General features: G+C 42.3%; 1 protein-coding gene across 1 annotated transcript in view; it reads right to left on the bottom strand.

Moving 5' to 3' along the window:
- SNAPC1 (small nuclear RNA activating complex polypeptide 1) overlaps nt 1–15,363 on the bottom strand; it is a 33,419-nt gene extending 18,056 nt beyond the window's left edge. The window contains exons 1-5 of the mRNA XM_003901898.5: nt 15,155–15,363; nt 10,419–10,578; nt 10,099–10,239; nt 8,722–8,826; nt 714–872 (exon numbers count right to left, since the gene is read on the bottom strand). Coding sequence (XP_003901947.1) covers nt 714–872; nt 8,722–8,826; nt 10,099–10,239; nt 10,419–10,578; nt 15,155–15,282 — 693 coding nt within the window. The 5' untranslated portion in view covers nt 15,283–15,363. The remainder of the gene's footprint in view (nt 1–713; nt 873–8,721; nt 8,827–10,098; nt 10,240–10,418; nt 10,579–15,154) is intronic.
- Between the last annotated feature and the right edge of the window lie 104 nt (nt 15,364–15,467).

Genomic DNA, 15,467 nt, shown 5'->3' on the forward strand with positions numbered 1-15,467 from the left:
TACTAAAATAAGATGGAGTAATAGTTTCAAAAGTAAATTTCACAAGGCTAGCCTTTAGGTTTCCAGGGTAAAAAAGTTCCTCTAGCTGAAAAGGCTAATGTGAAACCATCAATACTTTTGGTTAAATAAACTAAGTTGAAGATCTGTGATGATGAGACCTGCAAAAAGATAAACCACACCAGGTAGACAATATGTAAACAGAGAAACACCTGCCCTATCGCAGTAGGAAAAGCCACCACTCAGGTCCCACTGTCTGCTGTCATGCAGCAAACTGGAATCAGTATTACCAGTCTAGAATTTTAGGTGAGGTCCACAAGTACTTAAAAGTTGGTAATTAACTCAAAAATTTTAAACAATGTTAAAATCAACACTATGCCAAACAAAACACATCTGTGTGCAGGATTTAGCCCAAAGACCGAGTGTGCAACCCGTAGAAAAATGCCAAATTATAAAGCCTGTAATAAATCTGTGGTATAACAAGATTATTTACTCTTCTACCAAAAAAAGGAAAATACATATATACTCCATCTGTAAGGTTAAATAACATCACATACCTAGTAAGTGGCAAAGGTGGAACTAGAAAAGCCAAGCCCTCTAAATCTTAGCTCCACAGGATTACAGCCTCTAACACTAGGCTGCCTCTCAACATTATCATCCATGGATAATCATTCGTGTATAATAAATGGTGAAGCACCAAACAAGTGATTGCATACCTTTCTGTCTTTGTGCCACTGCTGATGCTCCAAAACTATGTTCTTAATATTGTCAAAAAAATCATCCTTTATCAAACTGAGGGCTTTATCTGGCTTGGACTTATCAACCGAAATTACACGTTTCATGTTCTGATAATGATCATGAACATTCAGCATTTCCTAAAAGCAAAAAGATGAGTCCTTTATTTCACTTTTTGAGGAGAAACTAAAAGGCAAAACCAACACAAAATAGTCACCTTCCAAGGTGACTTCCAGTTGATAGGGAATAACATGCTACAGTATGTTGAAAATAACATAATCATGTAAACAAAATAGTGCAACTTCATTAACATAGAGGTATGGATTCCAGAGGTATGGATTTACTGACTTACCTCAACAAACATTAACTAAGATACACTTACAGAAGACACTGGGGAAAGACGAATCAGTTAACATACAATTCCATTCTAGAATATCACAATTATTTGTAGCATGATGTATCATTAAATATTGCTACTGATAACTAAGATATTTTTATATCATATTGTCACATCAAGAATATTTATGGCCAGGTGCGGTGGCTCACGCCTGTAGTCCCAGAACTTTGGGAGGCCGAGGCGGGCGGATCACGAGGTCAGGAGATCGAGACCATCAGGGCTAACACGGTCAAACCCCATCTTTACTAAAAATACAAAAAATTGGCCGGGCGTGGTGGTGGGCGCCTGTAGTCCCAGTGACTCGGGATGCTGAGGCAGGAGAATGGGGTGAACCCAGGAGGAGGAGCTTGCAGTGAGCCGAGATCATGCCACCACACTCCAGCCTGGGTGACAGAGCAAGACTCCATCTCAAAAAAAAGAAAAGAATATTTACATAGTCCTTTATGCTCTGCTGGAAATTCCTATGTAACGACTCTCATCCCAACCTGCCACAGAAATCCCAAAACCTATGTGCCTGTTCCCATAAGTTTCACCATTACTTCAGCGATAAGATTCAGGATTAAAAGAAATAGAGGGTAGGCCGGGTGCGGTGGCTCACGCCTATAATCCCAGCACTTTGGGAGGCCAAGGCAGGAGGATCACGAGGTCAGGAGTTCAAGACCAGACTGGCCAACATGGTGAAATCCCATCTCTACTAAAAACACAAAAATTAGCCGGGTGTGGGGGTGGGCGCCTGTAATCCCAGCTACCTGGGAGGCTGAGGCAGGAGAACTGCTTGAACCCGGGAGGCGGAGGTTGCAGTGAGCCAAGATCACACTGCCACTGCACTCCAGTGGGGGCAAGAGAGCAAGACTCCATCTCAAAACAAAAAAGAAAGAAATAGAGGGTGATTTATGACACCATTTGTGGCATTATTTATTAGATCTTCTTCCTCCAAAACTCTCCAGCCAAATGGGCAGATCTGTGGGGTAAGGAAAAAGACAGCATACTACAGGTGGACTTAAGAAAACCTGGCATAGGGACTTGGCTCTAAGATCAGGAGAGAACTACTGACATTTCCATCACAGATGGACATTGCAACATCTGAGTCATCCCTAACTCAGACTACTCAATTCATTTCCAGATTTTGGTAGAATCAATACCTGTTCAAGAAATAAGACACTAGGCCAGGCACAGTGGCTCATGCCTGTAATCCCAGCACTTTAGGAGGCTGAGGAGGGCGGATCACCTGAGGTAAGGAGTTTGAGACCAGCCAGACCAACAAGGAGAAACCCCATCTCTACTAAAAATACAAAGTTAGCTGGGTGTGGTGGCACATGCCTGTAATCCCAGCTACTCAGGAGGCTGAGGCAGGAGAATCACTTGAACCCGGGAGGCAGAGGTTGCGGTGAGCCAAGATCGTGCCATTGCACTCCAGCCTGGGCAACAAAGGTGAAACTCGTCTCTTAAAAAAAAAAAAAAAGAAATGAGAAACTGATCAATAGTGGTAAGTGCTCACATACACGGGATCTGCAATGGAGAACAGTGTCCAGACATGGAGAGCCCCTAACTCTTTATAGTTTATTTACATTGGCTGTGCTCTCATGATTTTTATTTCATGTGATATAGAAAGACCACCAGTCAGATCTAGTTTTTGAGTCTGAGCTCTGTCATTTGCTCAATGTATGACAATGGGGAAGTCCCTCAACCTAAGAATCACGTTCACGTTTCACATTTGTACAAAATGAACAAACCCACCATTGTTAATTATTAAACAAGCTTATTATACAGGTGAAAGTATTCTGTATAATGTAAAGCACTATACAAAATTAAAGAAGCCAGGCATGGTAGTGTGCACCCGTAGTCCCAGCTACTCAGAAGGCTGAGGCATGAGGACGGCCTGAGCCCAGGAATTCAAGGCCGACTCAGGCAACATAGCAAGACCCCCACACTCTTGAAAAAAACAAAAAAGAAGAAAATTAAATAAGAAATAAAAGACAGTGCATGGACTATGGAGCCTTACAGACTTGGACATTCAAACCCAGTGTCTGTACCTTATTGTGCCTCACCTGATACAAACTACTTAACTTCTCTAAACCTCAGTTTCCTTATTTTAAAACTGGGGGCCAGGTGCAGAGGCTCATGCCTGTAATCCCAGCACTTTGGGAGGCTGAGGTAGGCAGATCACCTGAGGTCAGGAGTTCGAGACCAGCCTGGCCAACATGGTGAAACCCCATCTCTACTAAAAATACAAAAAATTAGCTGGGCATGGTGGCGGGTGCCTGTAGTCCAAGCTACTCGGGAGGCTGAGGCAGGAGAATCATTTGAACCTGGAAGGTGGGGAGGTGGAGGTTGCAGTGAGCCAAGATCATGCCACTGCACTCCAACCTGGGCAATAAGAGGGAAACTCTGCTTTAAGAAAAAAAAAAAAAAAGGCCAGGTGCAGTGGCTCATGCCTGTAATACCAGCACTTCAGGAGGCCGAGGCGGCCAGATCACCAGGCCAAGAGATCAAGACCATCCTGGCTAACACAGTGAAACTCCGTCTCTACTAAAAAAAAAAATACAAAAAATTAGCCGGGCATGGTGGTAGGCACCTGTAGTCCCAGCTACTCAGGAGGCTAAGGCAGGAAAATGGCTTGAACCGGGAGGCAGAGCTTGCAGTGAGCCGAGATCGCGTTCCAGCCTGGGCGACAGAGCGAGACTCCATCTCAAAAAAAAAAAAAAAAAACTGGGGAAATACCACCTCCTCTGCAGGGTTACTATGACAGTTAGTAAGATAACACACGTAGAACATCTAGCATAGTTCCAGGCATTTGGTGAGTACTCAGCACACAATGTCCATTATTATAACTATATAAATGAAGAACAGAAATGAAATAATTTGCTCAAGGTCCTACTTACATAGCAGAGGGCTAGAAGTCAAATGTTTTGATTCAGTATCCTGTTCTTTTTTCATTTTATTATGCCTCCTTAACCACAAAACTAGAACAAGTGGCAGAATCATGACCAGAATTTGGATCTTCTGAAATGAAGACTTAACAGCAGTTGCAGGCAGTAAAAGGAAAATTTAAGAGTATTAAATTTAAGCATTATCAGTGAGAATGGATCACAGGCTATGCTAGGACAAAAGATACAGAGCCAGCAGAAGTATCAAGGGACAAGGCTCTCAAAGCAATTATATCACAAGCCAGAGATCCAACAGAGCCAGGATAACTTCACAGACTATTCCATTCCTAAAAGCTTCCAGGTATAGGTATTTCATAGCCTGACCCTTCTGACACTCTTCTCTATTCACTCTAAAAAGAGTAGACCTTTGTGCATCACCCCCAACTTAAAAGAGCTTAGAATGAAAAAGCACGTTGAAAAAGATATGTTGAAAAAATATTTACATTCTACCACCAAATTGGTCAATAGTCAGAAAAATTATAACCAGCCAAGCATGGTGGCTCATGCCTATAATCCCAACACTGTGGGGAAGCCAAGGTAGGAAGAGCAATCAAGCTCAGGAGTTCAAGACCAGCCTGGGCAACATAGCAAGACCTTGTCTCTACAAGAAAAATTTTTAAGATTAGCCAGCATGGGCCAGGTGCGGTGATTCACGTCTATAACACCAGCACTTTGGGAGGCCAAGGTGGGTGGATCAAGAGGTGAGGAGTTCAAGACCAGCCTGGCCAAGATAATGAAACCCTGCCTCTACTAAAGATACAAAGATTAGCCCGGCGTGGCGGCACGCACCTGTAATCCCAGGTATTCGGGAGGCTGACACAGGAGAATCGCTTGAACCTGGGTGGCAGTTGCAGTGAGCCAAGATCATACCACTGCACTCTAGCCTGGGCCATAGAGCAAGAGTCTGTCTCAAAAAAATTAATTAATTAATTAATTTAATTTAATTTAATTAGCCAGCATGATGGTGAGTGCCTGTAGTCCCAGCTACTCAGGAGGCTGAGGTGGGAGGATCACTTAAGCCCAGGAGATTAAGGGTGTAGTGAGCTACAATCGCACCACTGCACTCCAGCCGGGGTGATAAAGCAAGATCCTGTCTCAAAAATTTTAAAAAAGAAATTATAACCAACTGGGTTCAAATCATCTTTTTCATTAGAATATTGATAAGAATGTCTTGCTGTTTGAAAATGCCCTGTGCCTCTCTCTTCATGATTCACATCAGCATTTCTCAGCTTTCTGGCATCCTGAAATCTTTCTTCCATTCTCCATAATTGCTAGTCCAAACATTTTCAACTCTCAGTTCCCTGACCCCGATGATGCTCTCTTACAGTTCAGGCAGTCAGGTCTGCTTGCCTTCTATTTCTCCTCTACACAAAGATTTATAAAAATCCATTCTCACCTTCTTTCCTCAAGTTTCAAAGGAAGAAGTACGCCTTCTGCTCAAGGCTACTCTCTCCACTGGATTCTCAATCACAGACACACCCACCTCCTCCATAGCAGGAACCCTGCTGCTACCTCTCCTGTATACAACCATTCCCTCTAACTAGCTCCTTACTTCAACTCTAAACATAAACATTATTTCTCTCCAATCTCTAAAACTTTACGACTCCCCTCTGCCAAAAAGACAAAATACAAATTCCTTCTATTATACAAAGTACTTTTATCTTATTTAGTTTTGTACATAAACTCTCTCCCACCTCTTTCTCGCTAAGCTGCTAAAGGGAAAAAAAAAAAATCCTAGTTCTTGTTACACTTCACTCATTTGCTTGTCGAATGACAAATTTCCAACCCCAGTCCCACCTCAGACCAGTCCTTTGCTATCCACAAACAGGCACTGCAGCCATACAGAACTGAGTTTGAAGCTTAGCTCCATCACTTCCTAACCTAGTCTCTGTAACTCAGTTTCCTCAACTTTAAATCACAGATAAAACCCCTTGCTTTTAAAAATTCTTTTAAACACTTATTTTGCAGAAATGTTGAAGTAAAACAATCTACACAAAACATCTTCCCAGAGTTCCTGCATTATACTATGTCTTCAGATATTGAGGAATATTCAGTTCCTTGTAATACAGTAATCCTTAACCTTTTTGGGGGACATGAACACCTTTGAGAATCTGAGGATAGCTACAGTACCTCACCCTAAAAATGTATCCTTATGGGCTGGGCAGGGTGGCTCATGTCTGTTATCGTAGTACTTCGGGAGGCCAAGGCGGGCAGATCGCCTGAGCTCAGGAGTTCGAGACCACCCTGGGCAACATGGTGAAACCCCATCTCTACTAAAATACAAAAAATTAGCCAAGTGTGGTGGCATGTACCCGTAGTCCCAGCTACTCGGGAGGCTGAGGCATGAGAATCGCTTGAGCCCTGGAGGCAGAGGTTGCAAGTTGCAATGAGACAAAATTGCGCCACTGCACTCCAACTTGGGCTACAGAGTGAGACTCTATCTCAGAAAGAAAGAAAAAAAAAGGATCCATATGTATGACATCAATTTTTCATACAATGTGGTGGGGGAGAGGGCACATGGATGATCCCCAGGCCAGAGATTAAGAATCCTTGCTCAAAAATAAAGTCACTTTACAGAACAGACCCAGAGTGCTCTCAAAAATCAATTTGCTACCTGAATTACAAACAACCTGACAGGCTCATGCTATTGCAACATGGGGACAACCGGGCACAGTGGCTCACACTTGTAAATTCAGCACTTTAGGAGGCCAATGCGGGCAGATTGCTTGAGCCCAGGAGTTCAAGACCAGCCTGGTCAACACAGTGAAACCTCACTTCTACTAAAAATAGAAAAAATTAATTGGGCATGGTGGTGCATGCCTGTAACCCCAGCTACTCGGGGGGGCTGAGACACGAGAATCACTTGAAACTGGGAGGCAGAGGTTGCTGTGAGCCAAGATTGTGTCACTACATTCCAGCCTGGGCGACAGAGAAAGACCCTACGTAAGGGGGAAAAAAAAAAAGAACATGGGGGCATCTAAACAAACATTTGAGTAAATCGAAGATCTGATCCCTCTCTTTCAATTGTAATACAAGAAAAGACTGAGTAGGGCTGGGGAAAAGGGGAATTAACATTTATTAAGGGTATACTGTGTGTAATATACCACACTCGGCACTAGTTTGGTATCACCTCATTTCAATTCTCACAACAACCAAATGAAATAAAATATTATAATCCTAATATTAATGAGGGAGATATTTAGGCTTAAAGAAAATTTAAAAGCATGACCAAAGTGTCCCCTTACCCCCTCGTCTCCTCTCTATATGTTCTTTTGAAATATCATTGATTTAGAAGCCTGTAACCCTGTACTGAGATTTTGTTTTAACCTCAAAGCAATGCTTTTCTACTCATGCTTAAAAAGATTTGTAACACTACTTATCCATGCATAAGATTTTTCTCAATATTGTACACTCAAACAAAATACCAAAATATATTATCAAAATAGATTCACTGTTTTCAATAGTGGGTTTTAAAATAAATGTTAAAACTCAGGAAGTAGGCCGGGCGCAGTGGCTCAAGCCTGTAATCCCAGCACTTTGGGAGGCCGAGACAGGCGGATCACGAGGTCAGGAGATCGAGACCATCCTGGCTAACACGGTGAAACCCCGTCTCTACTAAAAAAAAAAAAAAACTAGCCGGGCAAGGTGGCGGGCGCCTGTAGTCCCAGCTACTCAGGGGGCTGAGGCAGGAGAATGGCGTAAACCCGGGAAGCGGAGCTTGCAGTGAGCTGAGATCTGGCCACTGCACTCCAGCCCGGGCGACAGAGCGATATTCTGTCTCAAAAAAAAAAAAAAAAAAAAAAAACTCAGGAAGTAGGCCAGGTGCTTATGCCTGTAATCCCAGCACTTTGGGAGACCAAGGTGGGCAGATCACTAGGTCAGGAGTTCGAGACCATCCTGGCTAACACAGTGAAACCCTGATTCTACCAAAAATACAAAAAATTAGCCGGGCGTGGTGGTGCACACCATTGTGCTCCAGCCTGGGTAACAGAGTGAGACTCCACTTAAAAAAAAAAAAAAAAAAAAACTCAGGAAATAAATGCATATTTTTTTTTGTTTTTTAAAACGGAGTCTTGCTCTGTTGCCCAGACAGGAGTACAGCAGTGCTATCTCAGCTCACTGCAACCTCCACCTCCTGAGTTCAAGCAAGTCTCCTGCCTCAGCCTCCCCAGCAGCTGGGACTACAGGCGTGTGCCACCACACCCAGCTAATTTTTGTGTTTTTAGTAGAGACGGGATTTCACCACGTTGGCCAGGCTGGTCTCAAACTCCTGACCTCATGATCCACCCACCTCAGCCTCCCAAAGTGCTGAGATTACAGGTGTGAGCCACCATGCCTGGCCATGCGTATCGTTTTTTAGAAAAGTAAGTAAAGTCACTTTAAACTCTTGTTTTATGACCTAACTAACGGTAGTTTTAGTAACGGAATCCACATATCCTTGGTCCAAGTCCAGTCTTCTACATCTTTTTTTCTCATGCTATTTTAAGATTTGTAAGTCTTGATATATTTAGGCTATTTTATTTCTGATACTCTAGAGAAACAGCATCCTAGAGTGGTGAAAATCATTAGAAAAATCAGTGTCCAGTAGATGAAGGTATAACCTTGATATGTACTTGGCAATAAAACAGTTTTAAAAAAATTTCAAGAGCATAAAAGAAAATTTACCTCTAATACATCAGAAGTGATAAGCTTCATCACACGATCACTTGGGTCCTTAAATTCTTCTGTAACTTCAGCTCGGTGAATTTTTTTCTTCATCCTATATGACAGCTATGTGATAATACATGTCTTTTAAAATGAGTATCTTTTAAACAGTATTTTTAAAAGTATTGAAATATAAGCCAGCACTAAAAATAGTCTATTAAACAAACACAGATAAAACAAAAGCAGCTGTAAGACATTTGTTAAACATCCATGTTCTAAAGACTATTAGACTTGTGAAGTATCCTTTCACATGCCACGCCACATGCCTACAAATTCAGGTAAGACAGAAATTACATAATTTGCCAGCTAATGGCAGAATCAGAACTAGTGCTCTTCAACCTAGTGTCTCAATTATCACAAGATTAAACAAAAACAAGTGTTATTAGAAGTTTCAACTTTTCACCAAAGAATTTTTAACAATTTTGTACGTCTTTCAGAAACCTCCTCTGATGTTTGAGACATGAGCAAATGCAGATGTCAAATCTAATTTCTTCTCAAAACAATTCGCTTAATATGTGGCATCCAGATATACTGCATTCAAAAGCAAAGTCTCCATTTTTGTTTGCAGAAAAAAAAGTAGTAATTAGAAAATACCATCTCCTATTTTAAAAAAGCTACAAGGCCGGGCACGGTGGCTCATGCCTATAATCGCAGCACTCTGGGAGGCTGAGGCGGGTGATCACCTGAGGTGAGGAGTTCAAGACCAGCCTGACCAACATGGTGAAACCCCATCTCAACGAAAAATACAAAAATCAACCAGGCATGGTGGCGGGCACCTGTAGTCCCAGCTACTCAGGAGACTGAAACAGGAGAACCGCTTGAACCCCGGAGACAGAGGTTGCAGTGAGCCGAGATCGCGCCACTGCACTCCAGCCTGGACGACAGGGCAAGACTCTGTATCAAAAAGGCACACACATAAAAAAAAACTTACAAGCCAGGCCGGGTGCTCCCAACACTTTGGGAGGCCGAGGTGAGTGGATCACGAGGTCAAGAGATCGAGACCATCGTGGCCAACATGGTGAAACCCCGTATCTACTAAAAATACAAAAATTAGCTGGGCTTGGTGGTGCGTGTCTGTAGTCCCAGCTATTCGGGAGGCTGAAGCAGGAGAATCGCTTGAACCCAGGAGGCAGAGGTTGCAGTGACCCGAAATGGTGCCACTGCACTCCAGCCTGGGCAACGGAGTGAGACCCTGTCTCAAAAAAAAAAAAAAAAAAAAAGGCTAAAAGTCTTGAACACTATCAATACTCATTCCATTTTCTGGAGATTGAGAGGTTTTATGGACAATAAAGTATAATTGCTCATTTTGAAAAAACCAAATTATTTTAGGCAACATACCAATTTGGGCATTGCTGTAAAGTGAAATGCTCTGTCTAGTCGTAGCTTCCTAAAAATATAAGCAGCATCAAAATGCTGTGCATTTACTAAATCTTGCTGAAATTTTAAAACTTCATCCCAATCCTTCAGGGCAACTCTGATCTGCAACCAGGAAGAAAAAAAAAACGTTGTACTAAATGTAAACATATTTTCACAAACATATTATAATTTTAAAATACTGGCGTTTTATTTAAATCATATTTAATCACATAATATTTATTATAAAAATATGGTACTTGTTTTACATTTCTGCAAAGGAAAAATAACTCACTAAGTATTACCTTTTGTTTTGGTTGACATAGTTGGGTGTTATATAATCCATATAGCAGATACAAAGCACCAACTCTGATCTGGAAGGTGTATGGAGGTAAAAAATATCGCCAAGCCAAAGCCAAAGCTTCTTTTGTAAACATGTTCTTTTCTAAATTTCTCATTCTGCCACTAATAAACAGAGAGAAAATATATTATGACTCATTAAGTGAATAATGAACAAAAGCCAGAAGTATATACTTGTTTAAACGGTAGTTATAATAATTTGATGAGGATTCCATACCCAATTCTTTCATGATTCAAGCACAGAGATAATTTCACACCAAGGCAAAGGCAACTACTAGGTAAACATGATGCAGTTTCCAAAAGCATCAACTTTACTTGCCAAATTGAAGAGCAAGAAGGAAGGGGTTGCAAATTATTATTGGTTAAATATTTAAAACCCGTAATGTTAAAATAATCATGGTTATGTTACAGAACTATGTGCATTTTAATATATAATCGTCAGAAATGCTTGTTCTTTGGTGCTGTAGAGAAGCAGCACTTGAACGTAAATTTTATGTCTTCAGCAAGGCCATTTTTTTACTTTCTACAGAAAGGGGACAGTCGCCAGCAGTTTTGCTACACTGAACAAAGGAGACAGGGTCATTTATAACTTGACATGTCTACTTTGGACTTCACATTCTGTATCTGTCTTGATTGACTATCAACTTAGAACTTGAAGTAACTTGTGGAATGCTGAGAAAGGTAAAAACACTTTTAAGTAAGGAAGAGGAACAGGCTATGACTTAATGCTTGCTTGGACCAGTATAAGCACGCCAGGGCAAATATTTAGGCTAAACTGTAACAGCTAAGAACATAAAATACACTGATTTCTTTATTACGGCTAGCAGATATTTAAGAATGTTAGCATAGGTCTTTGAATAAATTTTGCTTCTAAGAAAAGTTACTATTTAGTCTTAATTAGATGGGGAGGAAAGTCTTTGAAGACAAACCTCTACTTTACTTTTTACATAATGAACATTTTCTCCAGTACTCTCAGGGATTTGCACTAAATCTCCTCTGTCCTTGGGAAGCCTAGGTGAAAAAGTTAGAGAAACAGCACAAAGTAACCCACACTCCTAATTGTCCAGAGCACCACAAGCTCATTAGAAGAAGGGAGAAGCAGGGGAGAAGAGCCTACTCCAGCATACAACCAAAAGCTTTGTCCAAACATCCAAGAGAGGAACAAGGCTTTTTTGGCAATCAATCAAAGAAATAACACAGGAAATGTACCTGAAAGGAAAGTATCTTGGGTACCCAAGATCACTAAGGAAAACTCAGGTTGGAAACTGCTTAGGGCAAACCTGCCTCTCATTCTATTCAAAGTGACTCCTCTGCTCACTGAGATAGATGCATATCTGATTTGCCTCCTTTGGAAAAGCTAATCAGAAACTCAAAAGAACGCAAACACAACCATTTGTGTCTCACCAATCTGTGACCTGAAAGCTCCCTCCCCACTTCCAGTCTTCCTGTCTTTGCTTCAAGTTGTCCCGCCTTTCCAGACCGAACCAATGTACTTCTTACATATATTGATTGATGTTTCACGTCTCCCTAAATGGACAAAATCAAGCTGTGCCCTGACCACCCTGGGCACACGTCGTCACAACTTCCTGAGGCTGTGTCAAGGGCGTGTCCTCAACCTTGGCAAAATAACCTTTCTAAATTAACTGAGACCTGTCTCAAATTTTCGAGGTTCTCAAGTATTTTCTGTGGATATAAACAGCATAATGAATAAACTATCTGAAACTGTTCTGCTGTGCTAAGTTAACAAAAAATTTTTAAAAACAAGGCCTTAAAAAAGTCAATGTAACAGTCTTCTTACCACTTTGGATAAAACAATGAAGCCATATTTGTGCATACTGTATAGGTTTCTATGTAAGACTTGAAATTAGTAGATAAAAAATGCCAGATTTCAAATAAGACATTAGCTAAATGTCTCAAAGTGTTGATGCAAGTGACTAATACACTGTACAAATATAAATATGTAGAACTTTCACTTTTAAAACAGCAACAATAAAGACATTCACCCTGCAGCCATAAACAGGGGCTCCATTACATCTGATTACAATGCAGGGGTGGAAGGGAAGGGGGTAGTAGAAGGACGTTTTGGCTCTTCAAATAATAAATATACGAAAAGAACACAAAATACCTACTCTAGTTATGGTAACCAAAGTAATTTCTCAAGAAAATCCACCACTAGTGATTCCTGTGTCTTTTTTCATTTTAGGTTTTCCCTACTAGAAAATGTAAATGTTACATTTTTAGCTAAGTTTTCCTTAAATGCATTTTTCCCCCCAAGAAGTGGTACGGTGGAATATTACGGATTTTAGAAACAGGCAGATACAGAGTTTCCAACATCTGCTCTACAATCTACTATCTTTGTAATGGAGAAATTACTTAACCTCTTTAAGCCTTAATTTCTTCATCTATAAAACAAGGATAATTGTACCTGCTTTTTATAACTGTCTTATGCAATAAAGCTATACATTGCATTTAGTAGCCATTTAATAAAGCTATACATTGCATTTAGTAGCCATTTAAAAAAAATTAGTCTCTCTCCTTTTATTAACCGTACAACGAACAGCTCTTCATCCTCCATTTCTTGCAATTTAAAAACTACAAAGGTAATTTGTTTACACTGACAAAGAGAAAATGAGTTTTAACATTTTGTTCAGAAAAACATAGTTTTAATCATAAGGTTTAACTCATTCCGAAAATCAGTTATTTAGCCTTTTCAATATTATATGTACTATGCTAATAAAAATAGATTCATCCAGCCACTGTCCTCACAGAGGTCAGTCTAGTCAAACGAAAAATTTAAAACGGTAGTAATAATGAACATCTGACCAGCCTGGCCAACATGGTGAAACCCCGTCTCTACTAAAAATACAAAAGCCTGTAATCCCAGCACTTTGGGAGGCCGAGACAGGCGGATCACGAGGTCAGGAGATCGAGACCATCCTGGCTAACACGGTGAAACCCCGTCTCTACTAAAAAAAATACAAAAAACTAGCCGGCCGAAGTGGCCGGTGCCTGTAGTCCCAGCTACTCGGGAGGCTGAGGCAGGAGAATGGCGTGAACCCGAGAGGAGGAGCTTGCAGTGAGCTGAGATCCGGCCACTGCACTCCAGCCTGGGTGACAGAGCAAGACTCCGTCTCAAAAAAAAAAAAAAACAAACAAACAAAAAAACAAAACAAAAAACAAAAATTAGCCAGGCATGGTGGCACGAGCTGTAGTTCCAGCTACTCGGGAGGCTGAGGCAGGAGAACGTCTTGAATCCGGGAGGTGGAGGTTGCAGTGATACAAGATCGCACCACTACACTCCAGCCTGAATGACAGAGCGAGACTATGTCTCAAGAAAAAAAAAATAATAATGAACATTTATTGAGGACTTAGAATGCAGCTCATTTGATCTTCACAGCTTCTGAGGTTTATCATTGCCTCTATTTTACAGATATGGAAACTCAAGTAACTTGCCCCAAGTCACAGTGGACCCTGCAATCAAATGCAGCCAATTGGGATCCATAACCTATGCCCTTAACAATCCCACACTGCGTTTTCAACTATACCATTACAACAAAACGTGGCAAGCGGTGAGATAAAATAAAAACAGGGTGCTGGGGGTGGGGGGGACATGAACAGCGTACTCAGTCTAGAAGAGCGAAAAAGACTTCCCCGAAGAAGTCATTTGAGCTTAACCCTGAGTAAAGAATAAGGTGGAAAAAACAAGAGTTGCGGTGGAAAGCTCCAGGCTTAGGAAAAGCCTGTGGAGGGCCAAAAAAAAAAAAAAAAAGCAGCTGCTGGAGCAAGAAAGTGAGTGCATGGAGGGGACTGGCAGGCGAAGCTGGAGAGATGGGCAAAGGCCAGTGAGGAATGGTCTTGGCAAGTCAGAGAATTCAAGCGTTATCCCAAAGGCAATGGGTACCACTACAGAATGAGCCGCAGAGTGACATGATCAAATTTGCACGTTTGAAAAACAACTTTGGGCCGGGCGCGGTGGCTCACTCCTGTAATCCTAGCGCTTTGGGAGGCCGAGGCGGGCGGATCACGAGGTCAGGAGTTCGAGACCAGCCTGGCCAACATAGTGAAACCCCCGTCTCTACTAAAAATACAAAAAATTAGCCGGGCGTGGTGCCGGGCACCTGTAATCCCGGCTACTCGGGAGGCTGAGGCAGGAGAATCACTTGAACCCGAAAGGCGGAGGGTTGCACTGAGCCGAGACCGCGCCATTGCGCTCCAGCCTGGGCGACAAAGGGAGACTGTGTCTCAAAAAAAAAACACAAACAAAAAAAAAAACAACTTTGGTGTTGTAGGAAAGATTAATTCAATCTCGAAGGGTTTTGTCTTTGCTTGTGTGTTTTTAAACATGAGGTCCTAGAACAAGACTGTAGAACAAGACTGGGGAAGGGCAAATGATAGTGGCCTGGGTCAGGGTGGAGGCAGTGGAGATGGAGAGAGGAGTTTAGAAAGGAGGCGAAGCAGAGACGCATATTTGGGAAGAGACCGCAACAACCATCAGGGCACAATGAAACAGCAGGGAAAGTGCGTTGCCTGCGCACAGGGGAAGGTCCAGGAGTGATGGAGGCAACCTTCGGTGACTGCCGCTCTTCTCAGCACTTCCCAAGTGCAGTATCTCCGGGAAGGAGGCAACTTTCTACACCACCTGCGGGCAGGGAGAGGCGGGTGGTGGACAAGAAACACCCACCAGAAGATAGTACCGAACTTCATGTTTCTCCAGAGCTCCGTGAAGGCCTCGAAGCGTACACTGTCCGTCTCCTGGAAGCGGCTGAGCAGCGCCTCGCAGTCCGTCTGCAGGCCGGGAGGAGTCCCCATGGCCCCGAAGCCCGCACACCTCTAACCGACTAACCAGCGGTGGTCGCCCAGGAAACCAACCCCGAACGGCCCGCCCCCTACGGCGTGCGCACATGCGCTCCGTGTCGTATTATCCGGCACTTTTAGCTCCGCCTTTATCCGGGCTCTTGCTACCGGTCGTCTGCTTAATGCGCGTGCGTGAAAGC

The sequence above is a fragment of the Papio anubis genome, chromosome 7 (assembly GCF_008728515.1).
Source record: "Papio anubis isolate 15944 chromosome 7, Panubis1.0, whole genome shotgun sequence".
Classification (NCBI taxonomy): domain Eukaryota; kingdom Metazoa; phylum Chordata; class Mammalia; order Primates; family Cercopithecidae; genus Papio; species Papio anubis.